Raw genomic sequence first — 25677 nt, forward strand, 5'->3', positions numbered from 1 at the left:
ATGGTTCTAGTTATAATGGTGCATATCAACTTCCTGCAATGTTCTCTGTGGTGTTGGGAAATCCCTTATGATGGATTATTATACTGAGCAACCCAGTAAATTAGATGAATGGTGTCCTGGATATGTTAGGGAGGTTATTAGGGTTAGCCACCAGCTACTTTCAGATCAGGGGATTTTCCTCATCCTAATGTGTTTAGTCTTTTTAGTAAACCTCAACAGATTGAGTTTGGTAGTTTTCTAAGTACTTGTTCAGTCTCTCCTTGAACTCATGAGAATGTCTTATACCTACAGAATCTTTTGGCAGAATTTCTAGGTCTTCTACCCAGTTGCTGGAGTCACTTAATGGCACATACCTTCCAAATCATGATAACCCTTTTATAGGTTAATTGGAAACATTCCTGATGGCTGCTAGATGACATTTAGAAAACTTTAGGGAGAGTGGCATTTTTGGAAGAGTCTGCAGCGTCACAGATTTGTTTTCTTTTAAACCTGTGGGACCACTAGAATTGTACAAGTGAGATATTGGGCCTTCATACTTGGGTTTTAGAAGTGCTGAGGACCCGTAAGTACAAATGGAAGCAAGTCACTGCAGGTTTAGTGTACTTACATCTCTTAAATCACGCTACAAAAAGTAAAGTTGATGTTGGATTCCAGAGTGTGAGTGTAAGGTTGGCATTAAGAAAGAATCTTTTTTTCCTCTGTAGCTAGAGCACCCTTGAAAATTGTTCATTATGGTGCAGTAAAAATTAAAACCATACAACTTCTAGGCCTGCTATTCATAGTCACACTGTACCTTAATCTCCTTTTGCCCCATTTTCCATACAAATAACCTTACAATAATAAGGCTCACTTACCCTGTACTTAAAGAACGAGTTCTTCAAGGTATGTGCTAGCAGCTTTGGAAAAGTGCAACCTGGGAATTTTACATTTTCTAGGTTTCAAACATTTACGTCTGTTGTTTAGTTTGTGGGGGAGTGGTAGGGGATGGTTCTGCTTTTGGTTTTGGTCTTGTTTTTGTTTTTTTTTCCAGTTTTTCTGAGACTCTATGTTCCTGGAGTTTTCTAATCCTAAAGCTGAGTGTTAGATTCTTGCTGAGACTCCAAGGGTGGGAATATTTTAACAGTACTTATAGAAGAGTAATATACGATTTGTGCTTTCTGTAAAAGAGAGAGAATGTACCTTGATTTTCTAACACTTATAAATTTTAGTTGTAGAAGTAGAGAAAATAAAGAAAGATGAAACTATCAAGGACCTGGAAACATTTTGGAAATACCTGAACCCAGTTCTGAATAGTGGCAAGCCTGGATCAAGTCTCTTTGATGTTGCCATACTTCATCACATAGTCAAGGAGAGTGCCTTTCCCCCTGATTGGTCTGACGGAGAAATGCTGGTCAGTAGTTTCTTCTTTCACAACGCATGGCGTGCTTTGGGGCTCGTAACACTTAATACCAGTTTAGAAATGGTAGTAATTTTAGCTTAGTCTTCTATGAAACAGAACCAGAGTAGTTTATATGTTTGTAATCTTGAAAAAAATTATTTCCTATGTATCCAACAAGTCTATTCAGCACGTATTCAAGAGGAGTCCTTTGAGTAAAAACACCTGACATGGAGTTTCTTAGTATTGTAGACCACAGCATCACAGCTTTAAAATAGCTTGAGGTATTCCGTTTATTCAGCACCTTTACATAAACCCAATTCGGATCTCGTTAGAGTGTCAGATATCAGTATGAAGTAACACAAAAATATTATTTTTGTCCTAATAGCAGCAAGTCTCCTTACTGTCAAATGAGAACAAATTAAATGAATGCAAGAATGCTTTTTGATATAAAATGTTATTTTATCTTACCTAGTATTGCTTCTTTTTGTTCAACCCAAAACATGGCTCTGGCTTATTGCTTATTATAGTCTGCTGAGTCAGGACTATTTATTACTCATTATAGCCTGCTGACTCAGGACTGTTAGCAGGCACTTGAAAGAAAAGGGAACCATTAGAAACTTTTTCCAGCCTATGTTCTCTAGTAAGGCAAAAGGGTCCAGTGTTTTTCAATCCACAATGCCAGCAGTAAATTATAAACTGCTAAAACAAAATAAAGTAATGTGCCGTGATTTAGCCTACTGTATTTGTGGCCTGTATTATTAGGGTTAAAGAACAGACTACACCCTCCTAACTCTTATTTACAGTACATTAAATTCTCTATATAAACAGTCTGGTGAGCTAGAGGGTACCCTTGATCCTGAAGGGATCAGAACAGAGTTTGGCTAAATCCACAGTGGTTTCCAAGGCATTGACTAAAAATGCCTCATTTTTGGAAGAGTGCAGCATTACAATATTACCTACCATTGTACTTTTGATCTAATCTTACAAAATGAAGATTATTTTGGGCAAGAAGTTTTTTAATCTCATCTATCCTCCCTGTAATCATAAAATCATTTCACATTTAAAATAGCAATTAGTATTATTCTTTTTATTCCTTCCAAGCCTTGGTGAAAACCACAGTACACCCACCACCTCAAGAAACTTAACTTCCTTTTGCAGATGCAGCACTCTTCCTTTATGCATTCAGCTGGTATGCTGATATTCCTTTGCTTGCACAATCATGGAATTCAGAGTTCAGTACCTGAGGCCTTCTTTGTTTTAAAAGGGCAACAGAAAGAAAATAATATGAGATGACATTGATTAGTTCGTTGGTGGGGGGGTTTATCATTTTATATCCTCCTAGGGCAGGAGAATAATTGACCTTGCAAATATGCTGCATGTTGATCCCCAGTATAAACATGTATATATGGTAGAAACCAGTTCTTTTAAGTTACCTCTCCTGCTCCTTCCTATCAAAAAAAAACATAAGCTAAATTCCAGTTGCAAGAGAGCAGAGCTTGAACAGTTACTATTGAGACAAGTTAGACTTTACAAAAACTAAAGCAGTTTGGCAAGACTCAGTCTGTCCTGTGGTGTGGCAGTGTTAAGGAAAATAGAGATGAAGAGGCCTTGTTCTCTTAGAAAAGATCTATAAAACATTTTGGATTAGTGGAGCAAAAATCCCTTGGAAGATTTTTTAAACAATTGTAGATCTGCTCGTTAGAAAACTAGTGACTCGTGGCTCTTTTAAATGACACTTTCATATGCAAATTTCATCCTTTGCATCTGATTTTCTGTCATAGCTTGCATTTGGCACTGTGCTATTTGAAAGCATTGCTTGTTTAATGTATGACTGCCTGGACTGGAGAAGACAGCATTGTAACTACTTGGAAAAAACCAAGTTTATTAATGTGCCTGTTTTATCACAGTGTGAATCGACACAACTACCTGTACCTGAGGCAAGTGTCCTTTGTGCTTTGCCATGCTTCTCATAGAGAATCACTAGTTATATTATTGTACTGCCTGTCCTTAATTCAGCTTGGGACATCACTTCATGTGTAATTTTTTGTGAATGAATAGGGATTTTTTTTCTTCAGCATTTAGATCATTAAAATCGGGAAAAATAGAGCAAAGCATTGGGGAAACAAAAATGGAACATTTGAAGGGTCATAGAGGTGCTAGCATAAAGTACCACCAATATACCAAGTACTTAAATAACTTCAGATGACAACTTCTGGTGTCTGCAAAAATCACTGCGTGGAGCCACTATGTCTTGTTGCGGATCCATGAACTATCAAAAGAAAGATTATTAGTCCTCTTCGAGATCAGCTTCTTTATGTTGTTCGTGGTAGACAAAAGGGTAAGTGGGCAGAAGAAAGTGGCTTGTAGGACATAAAGTAGTGGCAGGGAAAAAATAGCTTACTCCATTTGTAGCACTAGTACCGAATGCTTGTTTAAAGCATTCATAAAACTATTCTACATTCTTACTGTGTTGTTCTATTCATTAATGTGGGATTTGCCTCCCCTAATACCAGCTTTTTAAAAGTTTAATATCTAGTCTAGGGGAAGTAACTAAAGCTAAATGAAATTAATTTCTCCTGCCTGTTTGCACAGTCCTTGTTTGCTCCACTGTTTCTGAGGGGTTTTTATCCTTTTTTTTAATTATTCCTTTAGGTACGACCAGAATCACAGGCTACACCTTCAAAGAAAAAAGGGGAAGCAGAAGAAATTTTGCCAATAGTAATTTTGTCACAGGGTATGTCTAAAGGATTAAAGTGCTTGGTCTGTAGCTGTTTACTTTGTCATACCATTCATTCATCTGACAGCACAAATCCTTGAAATTATCTGCACAGTAAGATGAAGATGTGATTTGATATTGTGAGAGTAGTTTCTTGGTAAATACATTGTGAATGTCTCTGGACACTGCAGTGATGATAACCAAGTACTTCAGAAAATCACTTTTTCTGTCTTTTCCTGGTCGTGGTCAGATATCAGAGCTCTCCAGCAATGGACTTTGTTAATCTTTTTTAGGAACAGTTGTCTGAAGGTTGAACTGATTGGAAATATAAATAGGCATTTCTGAAGAAATCAATCTTGATGTTTTATCTCTTATTTCAACAGAGGAAAAAGCTTCTATTTTGACTCCTTCTGTGGACATGAGGTATTACAATGACTTGCTGAGTCAGATTCCTGAGGAATACTGTTCTGTACCTTTAATACTGAACTGCATATTGGAACAGGTGAGAAAATTCTCTTTATAATTCCTGTGGCTAATTCAGCTTAGACCTGGTGTAGTGAATTGATCAAAGATCAAAAAATCCAAAATTTATGGGTTTAGATTATAGCAGGATATGCTTGGTAGTTTTAATGAAATTAAGCAGCAGTCATACTGTAGTGGAAGCTAATGTGTATCATCTTTGCCAGGTTACTGCAAGTGAAGAAGATCTTACACCACCTAGTCTGGTGGTGCCAGGGCCCCGGGCAGATGGGCTACATCATGCCATTGCAGATCATATAGCCTCTGTCCTTCCTTCTCTTTCGCTTTCCCAGAGTGAGAAAAAGGTTTGTGTTGTCTTTTGTTGATTTCCTGAAATGACAAATAAATCTTATCATTGGGGTTTAATACATCTTTCTCTTTTTTTTAACAGCATCTATATGATTACTTTTCTCCTCAATACAGTGAAAAAAAGACCGTCACCTCTGAATACCCTCTCTTGTTTAACTACCATGATACCCTGGCTCAGAGGTTCCACCTGCTGAAGGTATACTGCTACCTATCACATAGAAACAGTTCTAAAGTCCACAGGCAGTGAATACTCAGTGCACAGGAAAGGATGGAGTGGTGTTTTTACAAAGCAGAACAGTGTAGCCTAGATTTTGCAAGCTGAGGTAGACACACTTACACGTGTTTTATATGCTTAAGAAGCAATTAATTACTTCCGCTGACAGAGAACACATCACAGACACAGCATTGTATTGACTTCAGTGATCTGCTTGAGTTACTGACTTGATAACAGTTATTTAGCATGTAGACTAGATTAAATACTAAGATGTAGAGAAGTATAAGATACAGTGTTTGTCAGTGAAAACAAGTGTGCACAGATTGGCTAAATAGTTGGAGCATAGTATATACCCAAGACATTGCCAAATTCTAACAAAGGCAGAAAGGTTCAGAGACTGCAAGGTTTGAGATTATTTCAGGGTAATGGTTCCCAGACTTTCTGAACCAAAAAACCACTACTGATTCCTCATTTTCTTCCAAAACCATTAAACCATATTACCATTAAACTTTGAAAATATTCCAAAGGCAATACAAAGGATAATACAGTTTTAGATTTAACAGCCAAGGTGTATCTGCCTGGCTTCATGAATTAAAAATTGTTAGTGGAATACTTTGACAACCATTGATTAAAACAGTATTCAGAAACAAATCAAGCTTAACACATTGGATTTACTCAATCAGAAGGCAAGACTGAGTAATCGCCAAGAGAGATGTTCTTAGCAGGCATATGCTTGATGGATTTGATGTACGTACTGCAGAAGAAGTTCAGGGTATAGCACAAAGTTTCAGGGATAAATAGAGGAAAAGAATTTGGAAGTTGTGGTCCAAAGAAAAGGTACTGTAAGTACAAAAAAAGAGTGAAACTGAAAAATACCAGTAAGTCTGAAAAGATAAATCCTTACATGTAGAGGAATGCTGCAGTCATGGACTGATCAACAAGTTTGCAGAGTCCATTACTATGAGAAGTAGCACAGACCAGCTGAAAGATATGTGGAAGATATCTGCTGCCAGTCTGAGTAGATCAGTACCTACTTCTATATTTCAGAACTTTTGAGTCTAGCTAGCACAGGCAAATATCTTCCAACAAGTGTCTGGTTTTATGCCATCAGTTACTCTCTTACGTGTCTCATTATTTTATGCCTAAAATATCTGACAGCATGATTCAATAGCGCACTGCAAGTGTATACTTCAGTTTATGTTCAGCTGACTTAAGCACATACCTATGTCTTTTGCTATAAAAGGACTTCTTTATTGGAAGATAATTTTTAGAAATCCACTAGTGTGAATGTTTAGTTTAGCTCTGGTACTTTGGGTTTTGTTCCAGGTACCGGGGAACTTAAATCCAGAAGAGATTGAACACAAAATGATGGATAAACTGCCTCTTACCAAACTTATCCGTTTCCCCTTACCTTCAACTGAAAACAACACTAGACGCTTGGCCAGAGTTCACGAGCTCATGCATTATTGTACCAGTGGTAAGTGGATTTGCTTTTTCATTAATATAACTTCCATTATTTTCTTCTATCTTGTCACATCGCGGGAATTTTGGGATAGCTACCTAAAAGCTGTGCAGAATTTCCCATTTTCACATTCTTGCTTATAGCTTAGCTTACTATACAAGTTAGGACAAATTTTAGATGTCAGTTTCATGGTTAATAGGAAAAGCTATATGAGTATTAAATGTTGCCTGTCTTAAGAGCTGGAAATATCTTAGAGCTTATTTATTTATTTATTTATATTCACAAACATAAAGCCTGACATATGCTGCATGTTCATTTACCTATACCCTTTTGGTGGAGGATCACGCGTATCTTAGGCAGAAGATTTTTATTGGACAATAAATGGCTTTCAGAATGTATTCTGTGTAAGCTGTTGGTGTTAAGAATGAAATAGCTTCTATAACAGACCTTTCATCAAGCAAAGAATACATTCACTTCTTCAACTACAATCACATCTGTGGTTACGTTTCCTTGGAGTGTGCATGCCACCACTCTGAAACAATCCCAAAGACTCCATAGATAACCTTAGGTAGTTTTGAAAGCTTATGCTAGACTGCTAAGAAATATAAACATACAAATCCCCTTGGTTACATTCATGCCATTAAATAGGGCACAGGGTTTGAAATCCCTTGTGTTGGATTAATTGACACTTGCTGCATTGTGTCCAGTTGTCGGTATGTTCATTTTGAACCCTAATCTATTAAGGTTTTCTGTATTGCTGAAGCACTCCAGCTGATAGTTATCAGATGTGATGGTCTTCACTGGACCATACTATACTGCTGAAGTAACTAGTTACTAGTTAGCTAGTAACATCTTCAGTTTCACCACAAAGGTGATTGATTTGAATGGGAGAAGAGATAGCCAAGATTTTAAAGATGTGTGACCTGCCTGGTTGTTTAACTACCGTAAAACTTAAACATTTTGAACTGAATATGCTCTTCATATGATTTGGGCACTGAACTACCTGTCTTAAAATTCAGTCCCTCTCATGATTATCATCATTACATGGACACCAATGCATACAACCATAAACAGGATTTATTATTGCCTTTGCACCTTGCATACTTCTGTATAAATTAGGCATACAACTTCCTCTGAAGAGAAAAATTTATTTGATGCTTGGTTTAAGAAGCTACAGATAATAAAAAAGGCTTATAATACTGGAAGCTTTTTCATGAACTGGAAATAACTAGTTGTTAACTGGTTTGATAAAATCTACTCAGTATTTTAAAATCAATATCGTTTATATGAAATCAATGAGCCAAGAGTTATTCAGATGTAGGAAACACTTCATTTAAGATGGATTAATAGTTGAGCATATCATTTTGCAATTTGGAAGAATTCAGCTTTGAAAGCAATGTAAAATGTAGGTCACATAATTTGATCCAATACCATTAAGGAAATTGTTGTTGGCTTTTACAGTTGCCAAGAACAATACACTGACATAGTCTTCTGTTTATCTTCTGCTGAGCCATAGGGACATTTTCAGTTAATGATTGTAATTCTTTGTTAGAACTTCTGAGTTGGGCCGAAGTAGAAAGAGCCTTCAGAGTGTTTACTTTTGAGAGCCTGAGGCTGACTGGGCTGAGTGACTCTGGTCTCCTGGAGAGCTCTGGATCCATGGTTGAAGGTGATTCTGAAGTGTCGTATATCCCTTGGGATAATCCAGCCCAGTTTGCAAGACAGCTGAGACAACTGTTCCTTATGGAAAAGAAGCATAGTGGGAAATCTCCTAGAGGCTCTGGTAAAAACCTCTCTGTTTACATTACTCCCAAAGAATTTAAATCTCCTGTTTAATTTACCATATCATTTGATATTTCAGGACTGTCTTTTTTCTTACTTGCACAAATCACTGAATTTCAAGTATAGCCTGTACATTGAATATCTATGTAGGATTACTAGCTAAAGATAAAAGCTAGCTATTTTGTATGGCAACAGTAACAGTTTTTTTAAGCAACTCTTTAAAATTATATCTGCTGAAAAGAATGTACTAGAAAACTGTTTTATTGCTTATGACATCAAGTATATTTTAGAGACATTAAATACTGAAGACCTACTTAAATACCTTTCTGAATACTGGCTCTTGTGAGTTATGATGCAGCAGAGTCTTTACAAACTCAGTAACAACCATAGAGTGAAATCAATAAGGTTAATTAGATGATTACTAGTGAATGAGTATTAGGAAGTGGAAGGGATATATATGTTACACGTGCCAAATCTAGAAGGTGATATATCAGGTTGGAAATTAAAAAAAAAAAAAGATGTGCTATATGATGTAATTCTACGTGCATACATACTTTTCCTTGTAAATTGTTTTTCTTACTTCATTTGTAGTCTGTGCGATTAGAATATTAGCAAGTTACTATGTGACATCTTAGCCCTTATAACTACTTCTTTCATGTTAGAATGGGATCATTTTAGATAGAGGCATCAGAGGTGGAGGAGATCTCTTGTAGACAATGCAGAGTGAATTTTCTGCAAGTTCTGTATCTTCTCCTTCTCCAGATTCTTGCATAAGGAAAAGTTATTGGCTTGGCACAGTATTGGCCGAGAAGCAAGATTAAAAACAAGAATTTATTCTTCTGTGATATAAGAAAAATAAAAATTAGGTCAGTTTAAGCTGCTGTACATTTAGATTAGTGCTGCTGCCTGTGCTTTCCTAATAGATGCCTTCCCAACCAACTTAGGTTCTTTTATTTAGAATGCTGGAGCAGGCAAAATGAATCCTGCTTATCTGCCTCTCTTCCAGATTCTGAGAACCTTTGTTGGGTGTTAGTTTATTTTACTTTTATACTAGTCACAAGAGTAAATATTGCAGTTACAGACATAGCCTGCAACAATTCATCACTTCTACAACACTAAAGCAAATACCAGGAGGAGAAAACCTTTGCTTTCAGATTTCTTAAATCTCCTAAAGGCAGTAAGTCAATAGGTCTAATTTCCTAGAGAAACAGAGCCAGTTGAGCTGGTTATGAGCCACTTATGAACAAATACTCTCCTGAGTATTTTCTCCCAAGGAAAGTATTTTTCTTGTACATGTGCATTTTGATCAAATATTAGTGACATCTACCCTAACTCTGGGCATAAATAATTCTATTAAAAAGATTTTTTTTCAAAAAGGTATGATAGAACAGAAATTAATCTTCATGTGATCCTTTTCATATCTGGTGCCCGCTGTAACAATGAATTTATCAGGGATAGAATCACAGAATGATAGAATAACCAGGTTGGAAGAGACCCACCGGATCATCAAGTCCAACCATTCCTATCAAACACTAAACCATGCCCCTCAGCACCTCGTCCACCTGTGCCTTAAACACTTCCAGGGAAGGTGAATCAACCACCTCCCTGGGCAGCCTGTTCCAGTGCCCAATGACCCTTTCTGTGAAGAATTTTTTCCTAATGTCCAGCCTAAACCTCCCCTGGCAGAGCTTGAGGCCATTCCCTCTTGTCCTGTCCCCTGTCACTTGGGAGAAGAGGCCAGCACCCTCCTCTCTACAACCTCCTTTCAGGTAGTTATAGAGAGCAGTGAAGTCTCCCCTCAGCCTCCTCTTCTCCAGGCTAAACAACCCCAGCTCTCTCAGCCACTTCTCGTAAGACTTGCTCTCCAGCCCCTTCACCAGCTTTGTTGCTCTTCTCTGGACTCGCTCCAGAGCCTCAACATCCTTCTTGTGGTGAGGGGCCCAGAACTGAACACAGGATTCAAGGAGCGGTCTCACCAGTGCCGAGTACAGAGGGAGAATAACCTCCCTGGACCTGCTGGTCACGCCATTTCTGATACAAGCCAAGATGCCATTGGCCTTCTTGGCCACCTGGGCACACTGCTGGCTCATGTTCAGTCGCTGTCAACCAACACCCCCAGGTCCCTCTCCTCCAGGCAGCTTTCTAGACAGACTTCTCCTAGTCTGTAGCACTGCATAGGGTTGTTGTGCCCCAAGGGCAGGACCCGGCATTTGGCCTTGTTAAACCTCATGCCATTGGTCTCAGCACAGTGGTCCAGCCTGTTCAGATCCCTTTGCAGAGCCTCCCTACCCTCCAGCAGATCAACGCTTCCACCCAGCTTAGTGTCATTCACGACCTTGCTAAGGGTGCACTCGATGCCTTCATCCAAGTCATTGATAAAGACATTGAACAGGGCTGGACCCAGCACGGAGCCCTGGGGAACCCCACTTGTCACTGACCTCCAACTGGAGTTAACACCATTTCCCCCCACTCTCTGGGCCCGGCCATCCAACCAGTTTTCCACCCAGGAGAGTGTGCGCCTGTCCAGACCAGAGGCTGACAGTTTCTCAAGCAGAATGCTGTGAGAAACTGTGTCAAAGGCTTTACTGAAGTCCAGGATGATTGGTCATATCCTTGGCAGTAATCTTCTGTCAGTAGCTTGGAGAACTCTATAGATCAAATTAATTTCAAGTTTAAAATATTTCATTTTTGAAAAATATGCAACTATTAAATTAATTGATTTTGCCATCTTTTTTATCTCCTATGTGCAATGGAATGCTGTTATCGATTCTTTTGTGTAGTAAGCAGAAAACTGGTTCTTCACCTATGGGTCTTGAGGACGCTTCTTGACCATGCAAGGCAGGCATAGGACATAAAAAGAGGATGATTCAATCTGGTCTTATTAAGAGTTCTTTTTGTTCTGTTGTCCCTGGATTTTAGAGTGCTTTTTTAGGATAGAAATGTGGCAGAGCTGATCCTATATTTATTGGACTAGTGTCAGAATAGGAACCTTCAACCTGATGGCAATCTCATCAAGGAGGTTAAGAAAGTTGCATCACTCCAACCTTAGTGTATCGGGCTGAAATTTCTGGAATGCTTCTTAAAATTCTGCTTTCAATTTCCAGGACATACAGAACCAAATGTCAAAGATGGAAGAGATGGTTTGGCTGATGCTGTTTTGAACAAAGTAATGGATCTTTTTTTTTCTGATATGGCATGTGTGAAGAGTGGAATAAACTGTGCTCTGTAGTATAAGACAACAACAGACACTGTTTGGGGCCAGGAAATGTTGCTGAGGGTTCCTTTGCAATGCAGCATGGAAACATTAACTTTGTGATATTTGGTGAATAGTTCCAATTTCTTTGAGTTCTAAGGTGATAGGTCTCGGTGAAGCTGCTAATGACAGTTTTATGCTGGCTTCCCTGAATACCAGGGGCCAAATACTAGCCTGACAGATTGAGAGAAATTGCCGAACTGTGTCACACTAACAGACTGTGTGGTTTGGCATCTTCAGAAACACCTGCCTGCCATACAGCGCTGGATAAATATAGCAATTTTAAAATTACATGTTTAAGTATTCATAATTGCTTACAGGACTCAAAAACATATAACCTAATAATGAAAATATTTAAATTATGTTTGCCATAAAAAGCTAAGACCAAAATCCTTTGGGAGTAATTGTGTTTTTTATTAAATAGTGCTATATGGGTCTACATATGTACAGCATTATGCAGTTAACATGATGCAACATGGGATGCTGTCTATTAAATCAACAAGACTACAGATAATTTAATACGACTTACACTGAACTGTTTATATTAATTTTTCTGGTTTTGTGTATTTTGAGGTGAGTCCGGAAAATTATGGCCTGGGACTAAATTTAGAAGAAATAAAAAAAACACAGAGGCGTTGTTTGACAGACTGGAGTTTTGCTGAGCATTTTCAACCCCATATTCTTCTTCAGGTACCTGTGAAAGTACAATCTTACACATACAGTCACCCCTCAGAATGGTATACAAAGAATTAGTACCATAGGACACGGTATTTCTTCACTAGATAACTGATGGAGTTTTATCCCTTTTACATTTTTACCAAAACACCATTGTTCTTTAGCTGCTTCTCAGTTTCTTGTGTGAAATTTTGTTTGTAATGGGTTTTTATTTCTTGGTTTGGTCAAACTGTAGCTGTCCTTTTTTTTGGTAGTGAGTTTTTTTAAATATACGTGTGATAGAGACAAAATGATCTTGCCCTTCGGGTTGATCCTCCCTGGCAACTATGGGACTCATCAGTGTCATACATGACAGCATACTTTTGAAATACCTATGCAGTATATGTTTTATGGGCAAACAGAAAATTTGGTTGTAATGGTGCTTCACCCTCTCAGGGCTACAAGCTTCATGTATAGACATGTTACAAGCTAAAGGCTAAAATTCATCTTGCAGAAAGGCAGAACAACAAATATGAAAGATAAGTTCAAATGAGGATGGGTTAAGTTTGTAGGCATTCTCTTGGGAGCAGTGGATTACTAGTTCTGTGCTGCCTTGAGCTTTTATGCTGCAATTCTTATTTGATCCTGACAATCGTGCTGTACACAAGTGAAGGAAAGGCTGCTTGGATTTTTCAGCACCCCTTTAGTATCACAACTTTAAAGTCTGGTTATACATTTCAGCACATGGGGAGCTCTTTCTTATGCAATGTAAATAGTTAATACTACTTGGAACTGTCAGTAATCTAGTGAAAAGATACTGATGGCAAATAGTGGCGAGAGAAAATAATGTTTTGTTGTGACAAAAAAGCATTTTGTGAGAATGTTTCTTTATTTCCTTGCGCTACATGTCACATCTGAACATAATTTTTACACCAGCTGATATTAAGTTTCTCATGCTTAAAGCAAATGTTTATTGATATGGGATTATTTCAGTTTTACCTCAGTTGTATAGTTGCGTAAAAACAAGTTTCAGCTTGCTGACAGTTTAAACATTGACAATGATGGAGCAGGACAGAACAAAGTGGAATAATGTAGAACGCAATAAATCTCAGAGGTGAACAGGTCATAGCATAGCAAATTTAATACCAAGTAAAATTAACTAAGGTAAAAAATCAAACTTCTTTTATCTTTACCTGGTATGTGATAGTTCTGCTTGTATTTACTATTTCATTATTTAAATGCTTTCTTGTTTAAATTTAAGTATTTATTTAATAGATACATTTATTTGTTTATTATTTAGTGATATTTAGTTTATTTTTCATCTATGGTCAGTCTCAGAAGGTGGAGCATAGTCATTGCCTCTTCTCAATGTGAATAGCTGTGGAATTTCAATTTCCACCTGTGTGAACGCTTTAGATTGCTGGAATACAAATGCTTTGCATACATCTTGTAGGAAGTTCTGAAGCACCTATTGCTTAAAGCTGTGCTTATACACTAGTGTTTGCAGGAAAGATGTATCTTGATTTCTTTCCTTTTCAGGTTCTTCATACTGCATCCCAAGAATATAGATGTATTGATTATTTTTATCATACTCAAGAAAACTCTTTGCTAATGGTTCTTCACAATCCTATGAATCAGCATCATTTGTGCCAAGAGACTTGGGATATTGCATTGCACTCTAACGTTGGATTCAGGTAATTCATATTATCTTTCGTGTCTTATTCACAGTCATTTGCAATTAAAGACTTCATGGCTATGTTTGGGGCAAAGCTTTTAAATTAAAGGATACCATGATGTAACACATCTATTGGAAAACCATTCATGCAGGTTGAAAACCATGCTGTATCAAAAGAATTCTTTTGAGATAAAGCTTTTCTGAGACAAGAGAACCATGCAGTAACTGTATGTGACTCTTATCACAAACTGTAGAAATGTATATAATGTATATAATAATAAAATATATAAATGTATATAATAATATATATATGTACACATGTATGCAAAATCATATTAGCCATATCCATATCAAGAAAATTATGTTGAGAACACCACCAGATGAGAGGAGGTAAAAAGAAAATTCTGTCTAACAATGTTATTATTGAGTTTTTCAACTATGTGTACGTAAATTTGGCAAGTGTCACTTAGGAATTTTTTTGAGAAAAGCTAGAAGCTCTTTGTTAATATTAAAACTTTCTTTTTCACAGACTACTATATTCTTCTTAATTCCTTGTCACTATCTGCTTACCACTTAGAGGTATGGAAGTGGTTGATGTGTCCATTATTAGAGATTTTGTCAGTGGAACTTTTCGTTTTGGAATACATTTTTGTACTGAAACAGTAATATAAATGATTATGTGGATCCAAGTGCTATTCCAAATAATTGACCAAGAATAGAATATGTCTATGTACTGATACATAAAGATGCTACAATTCCATGGAGAGACAGATGAGCTATCTTTAACCATGTCATGTCACCCTGGTGCTCTATGGATTAATTAGATTTGATTTATCAAATAGAATTTCAAGCAAATTATAATTACAACACCACCACCCCCAAGTTGTCTGTGGGTATCCATAGTTGCAGTTCCTCATTTATCAGAATATGGGAATCTTTTAATAGCAACTTTTGTTGGTATCTATATATTTGAACAGGTTTGAACATTAAATATGCCTTCCTGAAGACATACTTTGTGTTATATTTCACATCTTTGCTCTCAGTCAAGAAACTCTGTGTGAGTCTATCTCAGCTTTCCAGGCACTTGAACTTAAATTATTTTCCATGAAAAGAGGCTGTTGTGATAAGCAGTGACTGGGACCAGAATCAGAGGAGATTTACCAATAGAAACACAAACTTCTTCAGAGAAAACACTGGCTGTTTTGTGGTTGTTGGGCAAATCCACTAAATGTCTGGTCAATCCATTTCTTTGCATGTATATATCACCTGTATATAGAAGATGGTGAAAGATGGTGTGTTCAAGTAAAGCTGGACCTTGCAACCAGATAGACAAAGGCAGAGGGTCAGTGGTCTCAAAGTTGGTTACACAGAAGTCTATTGGAACCCAGGGCTGTTTACTTTGCCAGCTATTCTTACCCTTCTTTAGGGCTTTGGACATTAAGGACCTGATTCAAGTTGCTTAAAAACAAACACTTTGTGCCAGTTTAGCTGTCTGTTGCATCTGTTAGCTGTCCGCAGAGGCCTGACACATATGACGTGAGACCCATAGGAGACTCATACTCTTTTGAAACAGACATTGGAGACCAGGTCGCATCCCCTAATACATCTAACATATCGCTTGATGTTTACATACATCCCAATGGCATATTGTTGTCATGTTGGCTGGTGGAGCAGATAGTGAAGAGCCAAACCTCCTCAGGAAGTATTTCTCCTTGAAACAATATCTCATAATCTATGGGTTCCTAAAACAACTTGAATAGTTACCTTCAAAGGGCATTGAACTGGTCAATTCAAGGCCAGTTGAAAAATTGAAAGAGGTCTTGATACCTGCAAAGCAAAAGTGGCTTATTTTGCATCTAAAGAAGGCATGAAGCATGTTCTCTAGAAGATGCACTATAATTCAGTTGTGGATGGAATAGCTGTACGGTTCCTCCTTCTTACTCTTCCGCATGCACTGCAAACAAGGCCTAGACATTAAAGAAGGCTTCTGCTGGAGGCATGCCATCTTTATTCAGTGACATTTCATGAGGTTCTGTTTCCAAGGAGCAAGGAGTTCCTAAAAAAACTGGTGTGGAAGCTGACAAGAAGGTTTGGCTTTGCTCTTGTTTCATAGAAATATTCAAGGTCACTGCTATGTATGCTACTTTGTATCTTTGAAGAGCTATGGGCTCTCATTTAGTTCTGTTATGTGGCATCTACACCTGCCTTTTCTCTGCAAAATAATCAGCATATTTTCTGACCTTATTCAACATATTTGCTAAAGACCATTTCAGATTTCTAGACAAAGTATCATAAATATTTGCTAGTGTATGTTTCCAAGCAACATAACACTTCTTTGGAAGACAGTCTTTAAATACCTGGAGTGCTTCAAACTGTTGCCAGCATTAGCTTCCAGATCCTGATGAATTGCCAGAACAAGCACAAACCCTACTTATTAATTAAGCAGTAACATTACTGGTTTTTATCTTTGCATGAAATAACTGGCTCCTGATGAGTTCAGTAACAATTAATTGACCTTTATGAAAATTGCTATAATTCTAATTTGAGGGGTACGTTTAAGAGTCCTTTCACCACAGGAGAATTACAAAATCCCAACAGATGCTGTGTTTGACTCTCTCTCTGTTAGGAGTTCTCTTCCTATGACCATGGACCCATTTTGCGGGTTTGTTCCATTGTTGCTGTCTGGAATTTACTTCTGTTACCTGCTACTCAGTTGGTTACAGTGGGTCCTGTTACAGCAAATTCTCTCACAAGGGGGAAATTAAATTTCTTATGTTGCAGCAGCTTTTGCTCCTGGAGATTGCAGTTACTTTTCCTTCTAATCTGTGGATATCAGGTAGTATAGTTCATGTAGAACCTCCAAAAATTCATGAATTGTGCTGTTCAAAATTTAGGCAGCAGGAAGCTGGCCATGAAATACAGTGGATGCTACTGACTAAGGGGATCCAGCAGGTACCCATGTACTTGCAGTGTGTATGAAGCATTTCAACTCTGCTTAGGATAAGCGGCCACTCTAACAGGAACCCAAATTAATTTAGATATTATCAAAACTATTCTTTTGCTTATATCTTAATGACATTTGTTTACTGTTTCATAGTAAACACATTACACAAGTTACTGGAAAAGAATAATCCTTTCTGAGAAATGATTCTGAGTCAGACATTGGCAGTAGTGACATCAGAATCTATATTAATAGAATGTGTATTTTTGACTTTGAATGACTGTTTCATTGCCCTAAAATATTTTCCATGCGAATAATCTCTTTTTTATTTATAACATATATTCATCTTCAAGTTATTCCAGTACTGGCAACTCTAGGTTCCAGCCTAGTTTTGCCTTTTGTTTTCAACATCTTTGTTTTACTAGCTTGTACACTTTTCTTCAGACAAAGCCAGAGTCACCTTGTCCCTACTGACTATGTGGTCAATGGTTTCTTCATGCAAGTTTCCCAATGCAAGTTCCACGTGCATTGCAGGAGCTGGGAGTGTCTTATGAATCTTTAAGCTGTACAGGAAATGTATACATCTCCAGTCTGTGTAGATAGCCTACATATTAATTCTCTTGGACATATAATGCAGTGCTGTTTTAAGAACTTCAAAGTTGTCCTGACAAGTATTGGTTGTGCTGCCTACATGTTCACAATCAAAAACTGTAATGCATACGGAGCTTTTGAGTAACATTGAATCATCTTGAATGTATAAATGCAAAACATTGTGAAGACACAACCACTGACTCTCTTGCACTCTTCACAAGCCCCTTTTAGTTTTGCAGATGTGATGAATTTTATTTTAAATAACTAGGCTAGCCCTCCAAACAAGGGGTTGAGTAGCAACTGCGTGTAAGACTTCCAGGCTTCATTGTACCTCAGAAGCAGTTGTTCACAGTGAAGTATTTCAGCAGTCATTTCAGACACCGTTGGAAGATGAGACAATGCAGCTACCGATACCAGCTGCAAACTTTGGATTAGTTTGTCACTCAGTGCTCACTTCAGCTGTTAATTTTGAATGTTCTTAATTTACACCAGGCTACAGTGCACTGATTCTGTAATCTAGATTTGACTGACAATTTCCAAGAAACTTTCTTGTCACATCAATAAAGAAGAACTAGACATTAAATAGAATAACACCTCCTCAACTGCTGAATGAACAAATGAAGTGTATTCTAAAAGACAGTATAAATCAAGAAAATAAGTTATCCTAATGGTAAAACAGCAAGGAGAATTGGTCTCAGCCTTTCTTAAATGGAATGTCCCTGTGTTTTCTGACTTTCTAGATCTTCTTTGAGGACAGGCATTCTTTGAAAGGCAAGCTTCTAATATCTCTGCTGAAATGAGAACATAATCCCAAACATAAGTTATATTTAGCAAGTAACAGCCAAGCAAAAGTACCATCTCCTGTAAAATTGAGTGAAACCCTGTCAAACACAAGCCTGTTCTTAAAGGTTATAGAATAATATTTGTATAAGAAACCAAGAAGCCAAGTCATCTTGTTTGACCTGAAATCATATTATTGAAAACTGTATTATGGTGAATAGAGGAATGTTGTGCTTTTCAGGAACTATCTTGAGCTGGTGGCTAATTCAATTAAAGACTGGGTGGAAGAAGAAGAAGACAAATACCAAGAAGAGAAGATGTCTAAGGAAATAGAGTCTCTTAAACTGCAAAGAGCCGAAGCAGAAGGATCTTTTAAATTGTCTGCATGTACTGGCTTCCCTAGTAAAGCTGAAAGTAGGTATCTTTTTGCTCTATTCTAGATAATTCATTTGCACATTGAGTGCTGAGATCTAAAGTTATTTGGAGTGAAATTGCTTATAGTTTTCCATAGGATAGGCTTGTTTTGTCATCTATATAGACTTAAAGACGTTTCCAAGTTAATTAATTACACATATTTAAATATTCTGCATCATCCTCTGTTCTGAAAACTAAAGCCTTTAATGTCAATTTACATTTACAATAGCAGTGCTTATTTAATGGACTTGCTTTAAGGATTGCATACAAATATGAATCTCTGTTTAGATGACTGAACATATGAAGAGATGAGCAGTTCTTAAAATAGACAACACAGTTCTGGAAAATTCCCTTTTAAAAGGGCAGGATAAAAGCTGGAAGTCAGAAGCTGTGGGCTAGAAGATGAAACTGGAATTGACTAGTCTGCACAGCAAACTTAAAATACAAGCAACATTTTGGATAGTGAAAATTTAAGCAGTCTATCCAGTAACTGTTGAGCAGGCAGCAAAATCTGAAAACTGCTTTTACAGAAGAGAACTTTTGTCTACATTGCCTACTTGTTTATTGAAATCATATTAACAACAATTTGTTGATATTTAGCCTTTGCTTTGTTTGCTTTCTTTGAGAATGCACTTTGAAACCATCTAGTACTTGCAATTAGCATGTACAGAAATAGCCATGTTATTCCTCAAGCAAATTAACGTGCCTGATTATAGTTTGGAAACTGAAATAAAGTTATGACTTCTAAATCATAATTTGTACCAATCTAGCTGTGACAGGAGCTAGGTAGAGTCTTGTCCATCTGATGCCTCATGACACATAGGATTCATAGAGAATTTCATTCGCTGAAAGAAGATAATCACCTCTAGGCAGGGTGTGCAGACAGGCAACAGTATATTCGGGTGATTTCAATTTCACTGGCAGTGCTGTAACCTATGCTTCAATTTTTACTTTTTACTACAAAGTAATGTAAGTAGGAGTTTCTGATAGTTACTTTATCTTTTCTATCAGGTAAATATTGGATATCTGTCATGAACTAATTTTTAGATAAAATACGTATTTACATAAAAGGGTGACTCAACAGAGTTCAATGGCAAGGTCACACTGTTATTACATGGAGGAAATATACTGAGGGAAAATCAGGTTATAATTGATGTGGAGTGATTTACATAGGGATTGGGGATGCAAAAAGGTAAGGGAGACCCTCCCATTGAGTCACAAGATTCAGAAAGGTCCCCCTTGCTTTTTAACCTACTTCTCGGAGAGGAGTCTAGGAGTGGCTGGATCCAATCCTAGTCCCAGACCTCGTCAATGATTCGGGTGTGGGGTCTTCTTGTTCCTCATTGGATTCTTTCACCCTCTGTCAGATAAGTCATTATCTTAGTTGCAGCTGTTGCTGATGGTCAGTGTCCTTGAGGCCTCTGTATCTTCTGGCTTTTGTGGACTCTGAAGGTACTGTTTTGACTAAATAGGTTGCACATGGTGAGATATTTTCAAGTGGAAATTTACAGCTTGCAGCCTAGGTCTTCAGGGCGAGTCTAGCTACTCATGCTAAGAAAGCTAAGCAAACAATATACTAAATTTCACAGTGTTATAAATCTAAGTGATTTATTCTATTTAAAATACTACTCATTTAAGCTAAACAACCGAGCCCTTCTAAAGAGGAGAGTTGCCTGGGTTAGAGTCCAGCTTCCATCCAGGGAGGATTCAAATGGGGCTCACCAGCACAAGTGGAGGTCATTGTCACACAGTCACACTGCCTAGCCTGTCATATTTGTGAGATAAAAGTGATTGGTTTGTAGTCTAATTGCATATGATAGAAAAGGTATGTATGAGGTTCCTTATACCCACACCTTATCAGTATTCACTGTGTCACTGCTTCTTGTGAGTTCCCTGGAGGAGTTTTTGGCCCGGCTACAGCACAGGCGTTCCTCTGGAACGTGGATCAAATTGCTGCTGGTTTGGTTAAGGGGGAGGGAGGGTTGAGTGCATCCATCACAGTATGCAAGCATGATATAAAACCATACACCTGAAGAAATACCATATGGTGTTTCCTTAGTGAAAGTTTGAAGGTTCAGACAGCATTTATTAACTCTTTTGACTTGAAAGGTTGTAGTATCTATGATTCCAGTATTGAGCTTGTTCTGGCATTTCACAGGCTGGTTAAAGCACTGAATCTGAATTCTGGAACAGTAGTAAAAGCAAAAGCAAAAGATAGTGCTTATTGTTTTATGCATTGCTCATCTGCATAAAAGAAAATCTTGTTACAGGGCCAGAGTTTAATAGCAAGAAGCAGAGACTGAGTCTTTAAATGTTTTTCTGTTTAGCAGATTTGATCCCCAGTTATGACTATCAAGTACTACCAGTTGTCAGATAAGTTTTTTCTAACCTGAACAGTCGTTCTATTTTATCTCTAAAAAATTATACATTTTATTTATCCTACTTCTATACACATACTACTTATAAATACTTTTTATTTACTTGCAATTCTTTAATTTTTTTCCATTTTTTTAATTCTTCCATTTTCATATATATATAAACTTATTTATTCCCCTTTCACTTCTCAAAGGCAGCACATCAGGACCTAACAGCATAATGAAGACTATTTCAGAATCTCAATCCAACAATGAAAAGGTTCCTTTTATCAGAGAAGGTTCTCTAAAGGTAAGGCAAAAATATAAAGGTTTCTGCAATGGACTAAAAAATATGCTTTCCCAGGGAGGTAAGCCTCCATTCTTACACGGACTTAGAATCACAGAATGGTTTGGGCTAGAAGGAACCTCAAAGATCATCTAGTTCCAACCCATCTGGTAGGGACAACTCCTACTGGAACAGGATGATCAAGGCCTCATCCAACCTGGTCTTGAACACCTCCAGGGATGGAGCAGCCATGACTTCTCTGGGCAACCTGTGCCAGTGCCTCACCACCCTCACAGGAAAAAAATTCTTCCTGATATCTAATCTAAATCTCCCCTCTTTCAGCTTAAAGCCATTACCCCTCATCCTATCCCTGCACTCCTTGATAAAGATCTTCTCATCACCTTTCCTGTAGGCAAACAGGATGAGACTTGTCTCAGCACTCTTATTTTTTCTGTTCTTGGCTTTTTTTTAATACTTTACGTCTTGTTTTCTATAATTTATTCCGTATTGGTTACGTTACATTACATTACGTTATGTTGCGTTATTTTCTTAACGGAAGACTGTTTGGAGTTGGACTAGACCTTCCCAGAGCAATTCATAAGTGCAGGACTAGGAAATGAGTTATGGATAATATCCTACTTCTCGTTGACTGGTTATGAAGTTTTCTGGTTATAAAGCTATGAAAGCATAAAACCAGATTCATGGGAGTACTTACGTACCCAACTCCTACATTCACTGTCTACATCTCTTTGTAATTAAGGAATGTAAATATGGTACCTCAGAGTTCCCTTATGACAGAGAATCTCATTTCATAGACATAGGTCATGGTCATGCATTATAGATTAATTGACTTGCCTAGGTTCTCACAGTAAGTTTCTGGATGAGGTAGGAGTTAAGCATGTGTTTTTTAAGTCTTAGCATTGACGCTATCCATTACCCTGCACAAATCTAGCTTAACTGATGTTGAAATCCTCTGGTTTTTTTTTACTCCTTGCAGCCATAGTATGTCTCTTCTTTATTACAGTGTGTAATGCTCTGCACTTAAGTACTGATATTGGAATGTAGAGGTGAAATAGTGTTAATCAGTTCCTGGGTACTCAGCTTGAGCTGGCTAGTACCCAACTTGTAACTATGAATACTTACCATTTCTTCCACAGAAATGCATATGCTTTGGTATTCTTAGAATATAAAATGCTACAAAGCCCTAAATTCTCAGTCTCTGATGTCTCTTGTTGTCTTCCTTATGCAAGCTGGTAATTCTGGCATTAGTACCTCATTGCTCCTTCTCTAAAATAATAAAATCAGTTAACTCACAGTTGCATTTTGGAAATGAACTAATACCAGTGTTGCATTCTGATTTGGTGATAAACGTTGTGGAAAAGTATGCAACAAAACATTTGGGTTTATGACTGAATGTGTAAGATAAAAATAATTATCTGATACATCTCCTGTGGTCAAGAATGACTGATATTGTGGATTCAATGAGTCAGTAATTTTATGCAAAATATAGTATGTAATATTTTAAAACTGTAGACACATTTGGAAAACATGTGAATTGCTTAGAGTGATCTAGAATGTTGATTCCTTTGAGATTTTTTACATGTACTCTTCAGAATGCACATATGAAGTATCTTGTAGTGCAAAGACAACCACAGTAATTTGAATTCCTAAAATTTAATGTAGGCTTGGAAGCAGGAGCAGAACCAATTACTAGAGGAAGAACAACTTAAGGAAGCAAAAAAAAGAAAAAAAGAAAATTTGGGAGGCAAAAAGAAAGGACAGGAGATAATAGTACATGAAGAAGGAAAAGATTCCAATGACAGTTCTTCCAAAGAGAAGTTTAAAGATGAGCCAGCAAAAGCCTCTGAATTTGAGGAGGATCCCAGCATCCCAGAACCACATCCTGAGAAAGTTTACAAGGTAAGGAGTCACAGTAATGCACAACATTAGGAAAGTGCTACTTGTTTATATAGAGAGTCAAGATTACAACAAAGCTATTATCCATTGTGAAACTGGAGTTCAGGGCAAATTAAACCTGACAAAGTCTTGTTTAACTGCATCAGTTTAACAGCAGATCCTTTCCTAAACACTGTGGAAAACAGTTACTTATGTTTCATATTATCCTACACCAGACTATTTCATTAACTTGCATAGAATCATAGAATCATAGAATAACCAGGTTGGAAGAGACCCACCGGATCATCGAGTCCAACCATTCCTATCAAACACTAAAACATGCCCCTTAGCACCTCGTCCACCTGTGCCTTAAACACCTCCAGGGAAGGTGACTCAACCACCTCCCTGGGCAGCCTCTGCCAGTGCCCAATGACCCTTTCTGTGAAGAATTTTTTCCTAATGTCCAGCCTAAACCTCCCCTGGTGGAGCTTGAGGCCATTCCCTCTTGTCCTGTCCCCTGTCACTTGGGAGAAGAGGCCAGCACCCTCCTCTCCACAACCTCCTTTCAGGTAGTTGTAGAGAGCAATGAGGTCTCCCCTCAGCCTCCTCTTCTCCAGGCTAAACAACCCCAGCTCTCTCAGCCGCTCCTCGTAACACCTGCTCTCCAGCCCCTTCACCAGCTTTGTTGCTCTTCTCTGGACTCTCTCCAGAGCCTCAACATCCTTCTTATGGTGAGGGGCCCAGAACTGAACACAGGATTCGAGGAGCAGTCTCACCAGTGCCGAGTACAGAGGGAGAATAACCTCCCTGGACCTGCTGGTCACGCCGTTTCTGATACAAGCCAAGATGCCATTGGCCTTCTTGGCCACCTGGGCACACTGCTGGCTCATGTTCAGTCGGCTGTCAACCAACACCCCCAAGTCCCTCTCCTCCAGGCATCTTTCTAGACAGACTTCTCCTAGTCTGTAGCACTGCACAGGGTTGTTGTGCCCCAAGTGTAGGACCCGGCACTTGGCCTTGTTAAACCTCATGCCATTGGACTCAGCGCAGTGGTCCAGCCTGTTCAGATCTCTTTGCAGAGCCTCCCTACCCTCCAGCAGATCGACACTTCCACCCAGCTTAGTGTCGTCCACAAACTTGCTAAGGGTGCACTCGATGCCTTCATCCAGGTCATTGATAAAGACATTGAACAGGGCTGGACCCAGCACTGAGCCCTGGGGAACCCCACTTGTCACTGGCCTCCAGCTGGAATTCATACCATTTACCCCCACTCTCTGGGCCCAGCCATCCAACCAGTTTTCCACCCAGGAGAGCGTGCGCCTGTCCAGGCCAGAGGCTGACAGTTTCTCAAGCAGAATGCTGTGAGAAACTGTGTCAAAGGCTTTACTGAAGTCCAGGAAGACCACATCCACAGCCTTTCCCTCATCCAGCAGCCGAGTCACTTTGTCATAGAAGGTGATCAGGTTAGTTTGGCAAGACCTGCCTTTTGTGAACCCATGTTGACTGGGCCTGATCACCCAGTTCTCTTGCATGTGCTTCATGATAGCACTCAAGATCACCTGCTCCATGACTTTCCCTGGCACTGAGGTCAGACTTACAGGCCTGTAGTTCCCTGGGTCCTCCCTGCGACCCTTTTTGTAGATGGGCACAACATCAGCCAGCCTCCAGTCCAGTGGGACTTCCCCAGTCATCCAGGACTGTTGGAAGATGATGGAAAGGGGTTTGGCCAGCACATCCGCCAGCTCCTTCAATACCCTTGGGTGAATCCCGTCCGGCCCCATAGACTTGTTGCTGTCCAGTCGGGCTAGCAAGGCACTGACCACCTCCTCTTGGATCATGGGAGCCTCATTATGTTCCTCTAGCTCCTGGGTTTGTACACAGACAGAACGACCCTCCTTACGACTAAAGACTGAGGCAAAGAAGGCATTAAGTACCTCAGCCTTTTCCTCATCCCCTGTTACTGTTGTTCCTTCTGTGTCCAATAGGGACTGTATGGTCTCCCTAGTCCGCCTTTTATTATTTATATATTTGTAGAAAGATTTTTTGTTATCTTTCACTGACTTGGCCAATCCAATTTATAGCTGAGCCTTAGCCCTTCTGATTTTTTCCCTACACAATCTCACTTCCCTCCTGTAGTCCACCCAAGAGGCCTGTCCCTTCTTCCAGAGGCCATAAACATTTCTCTTCTTCTTGATATCCCTCAAGATCTCTCTATTCAACCAAGCTGGCTTTCTCCCCTGCCGGCTTTTTTTCCGGACCACGGGGATGGCTTTCTCCTGAGCTGCTAGGACCACCCTTTTGAAGAGCTCCCAGCCCTCATGGGCTCCCTTGCCCTTGAGTACTGTCTCCCATGAGACTTCACCAACCAGCCTGCTGAAGAGATCAAAGTCTGCCCTCTGGAAATTTAATGTTACCGTCTTGCTAACCACCCTCTTCACTTCACCTAGAACAGA

The 25677-nt window shown here is 38.7% G+C and overlaps 1 protein-coding gene across 1 annotated transcript in view; it reads left to right on the top strand.

The window, feature by feature from the left end:
* The window catches only part of SPAG17 (sperm associated antigen 17), a 107516-nt gene that overhangs the window by 31793 nt on the left and 50046 nt on the right, over positions 1 to 25677 (top strand). The window contains exons 7-20 of the mRNA XM_069866701.1: positions 1209 to 1390; positions 3160 to 3315; positions 4031 to 4112; positions 4478 to 4596; positions 4781 to 4918; positions 5005 to 5118; positions 6463 to 6613; positions 8151 to 8381; positions 11485 to 11579; positions 12207 to 12323; positions 13827 to 13981; positions 18516 to 18692; positions 21262 to 21352; positions 23012 to 23248. Of these exons, the coding sequence (XP_069722802.1) occupies positions 1209 to 1390; positions 3160 to 3315; positions 4031 to 4112; positions 4478 to 4596; positions 4781 to 4918; positions 5005 to 5118; positions 6463 to 6613; positions 8151 to 8381; positions 11485 to 11579; positions 12207 to 12323; positions 13827 to 13981; positions 18516 to 18692; positions 21262 to 21352; positions 23012 to 23248 (2045 nt within the window). The remainder of the gene's footprint in view (positions 1 to 1208; positions 1391 to 3159; positions 3316 to 4030; positions 4113 to 4477; positions 4597 to 4780; positions 4919 to 5004; positions 5119 to 6462; positions 6614 to 8150; positions 8382 to 11484; positions 11580 to 12206; positions 12324 to 13826; positions 13982 to 18515; positions 18693 to 21261; positions 21353 to 23011; positions 23249 to 25677) is intronic.

Source organism: Phaenicophaeus curvirostris, chromosome 1 (genome assembly GCF_032191515.1).
Source record: "Phaenicophaeus curvirostris isolate KB17595 chromosome 1, BPBGC_Pcur_1.0, whole genome shotgun sequence".
Classification (NCBI taxonomy): Eukaryota; Metazoa; Chordata; class Aves; order Cuculiformes; family Cuculidae; genus Phaenicophaeus; species Phaenicophaeus curvirostris.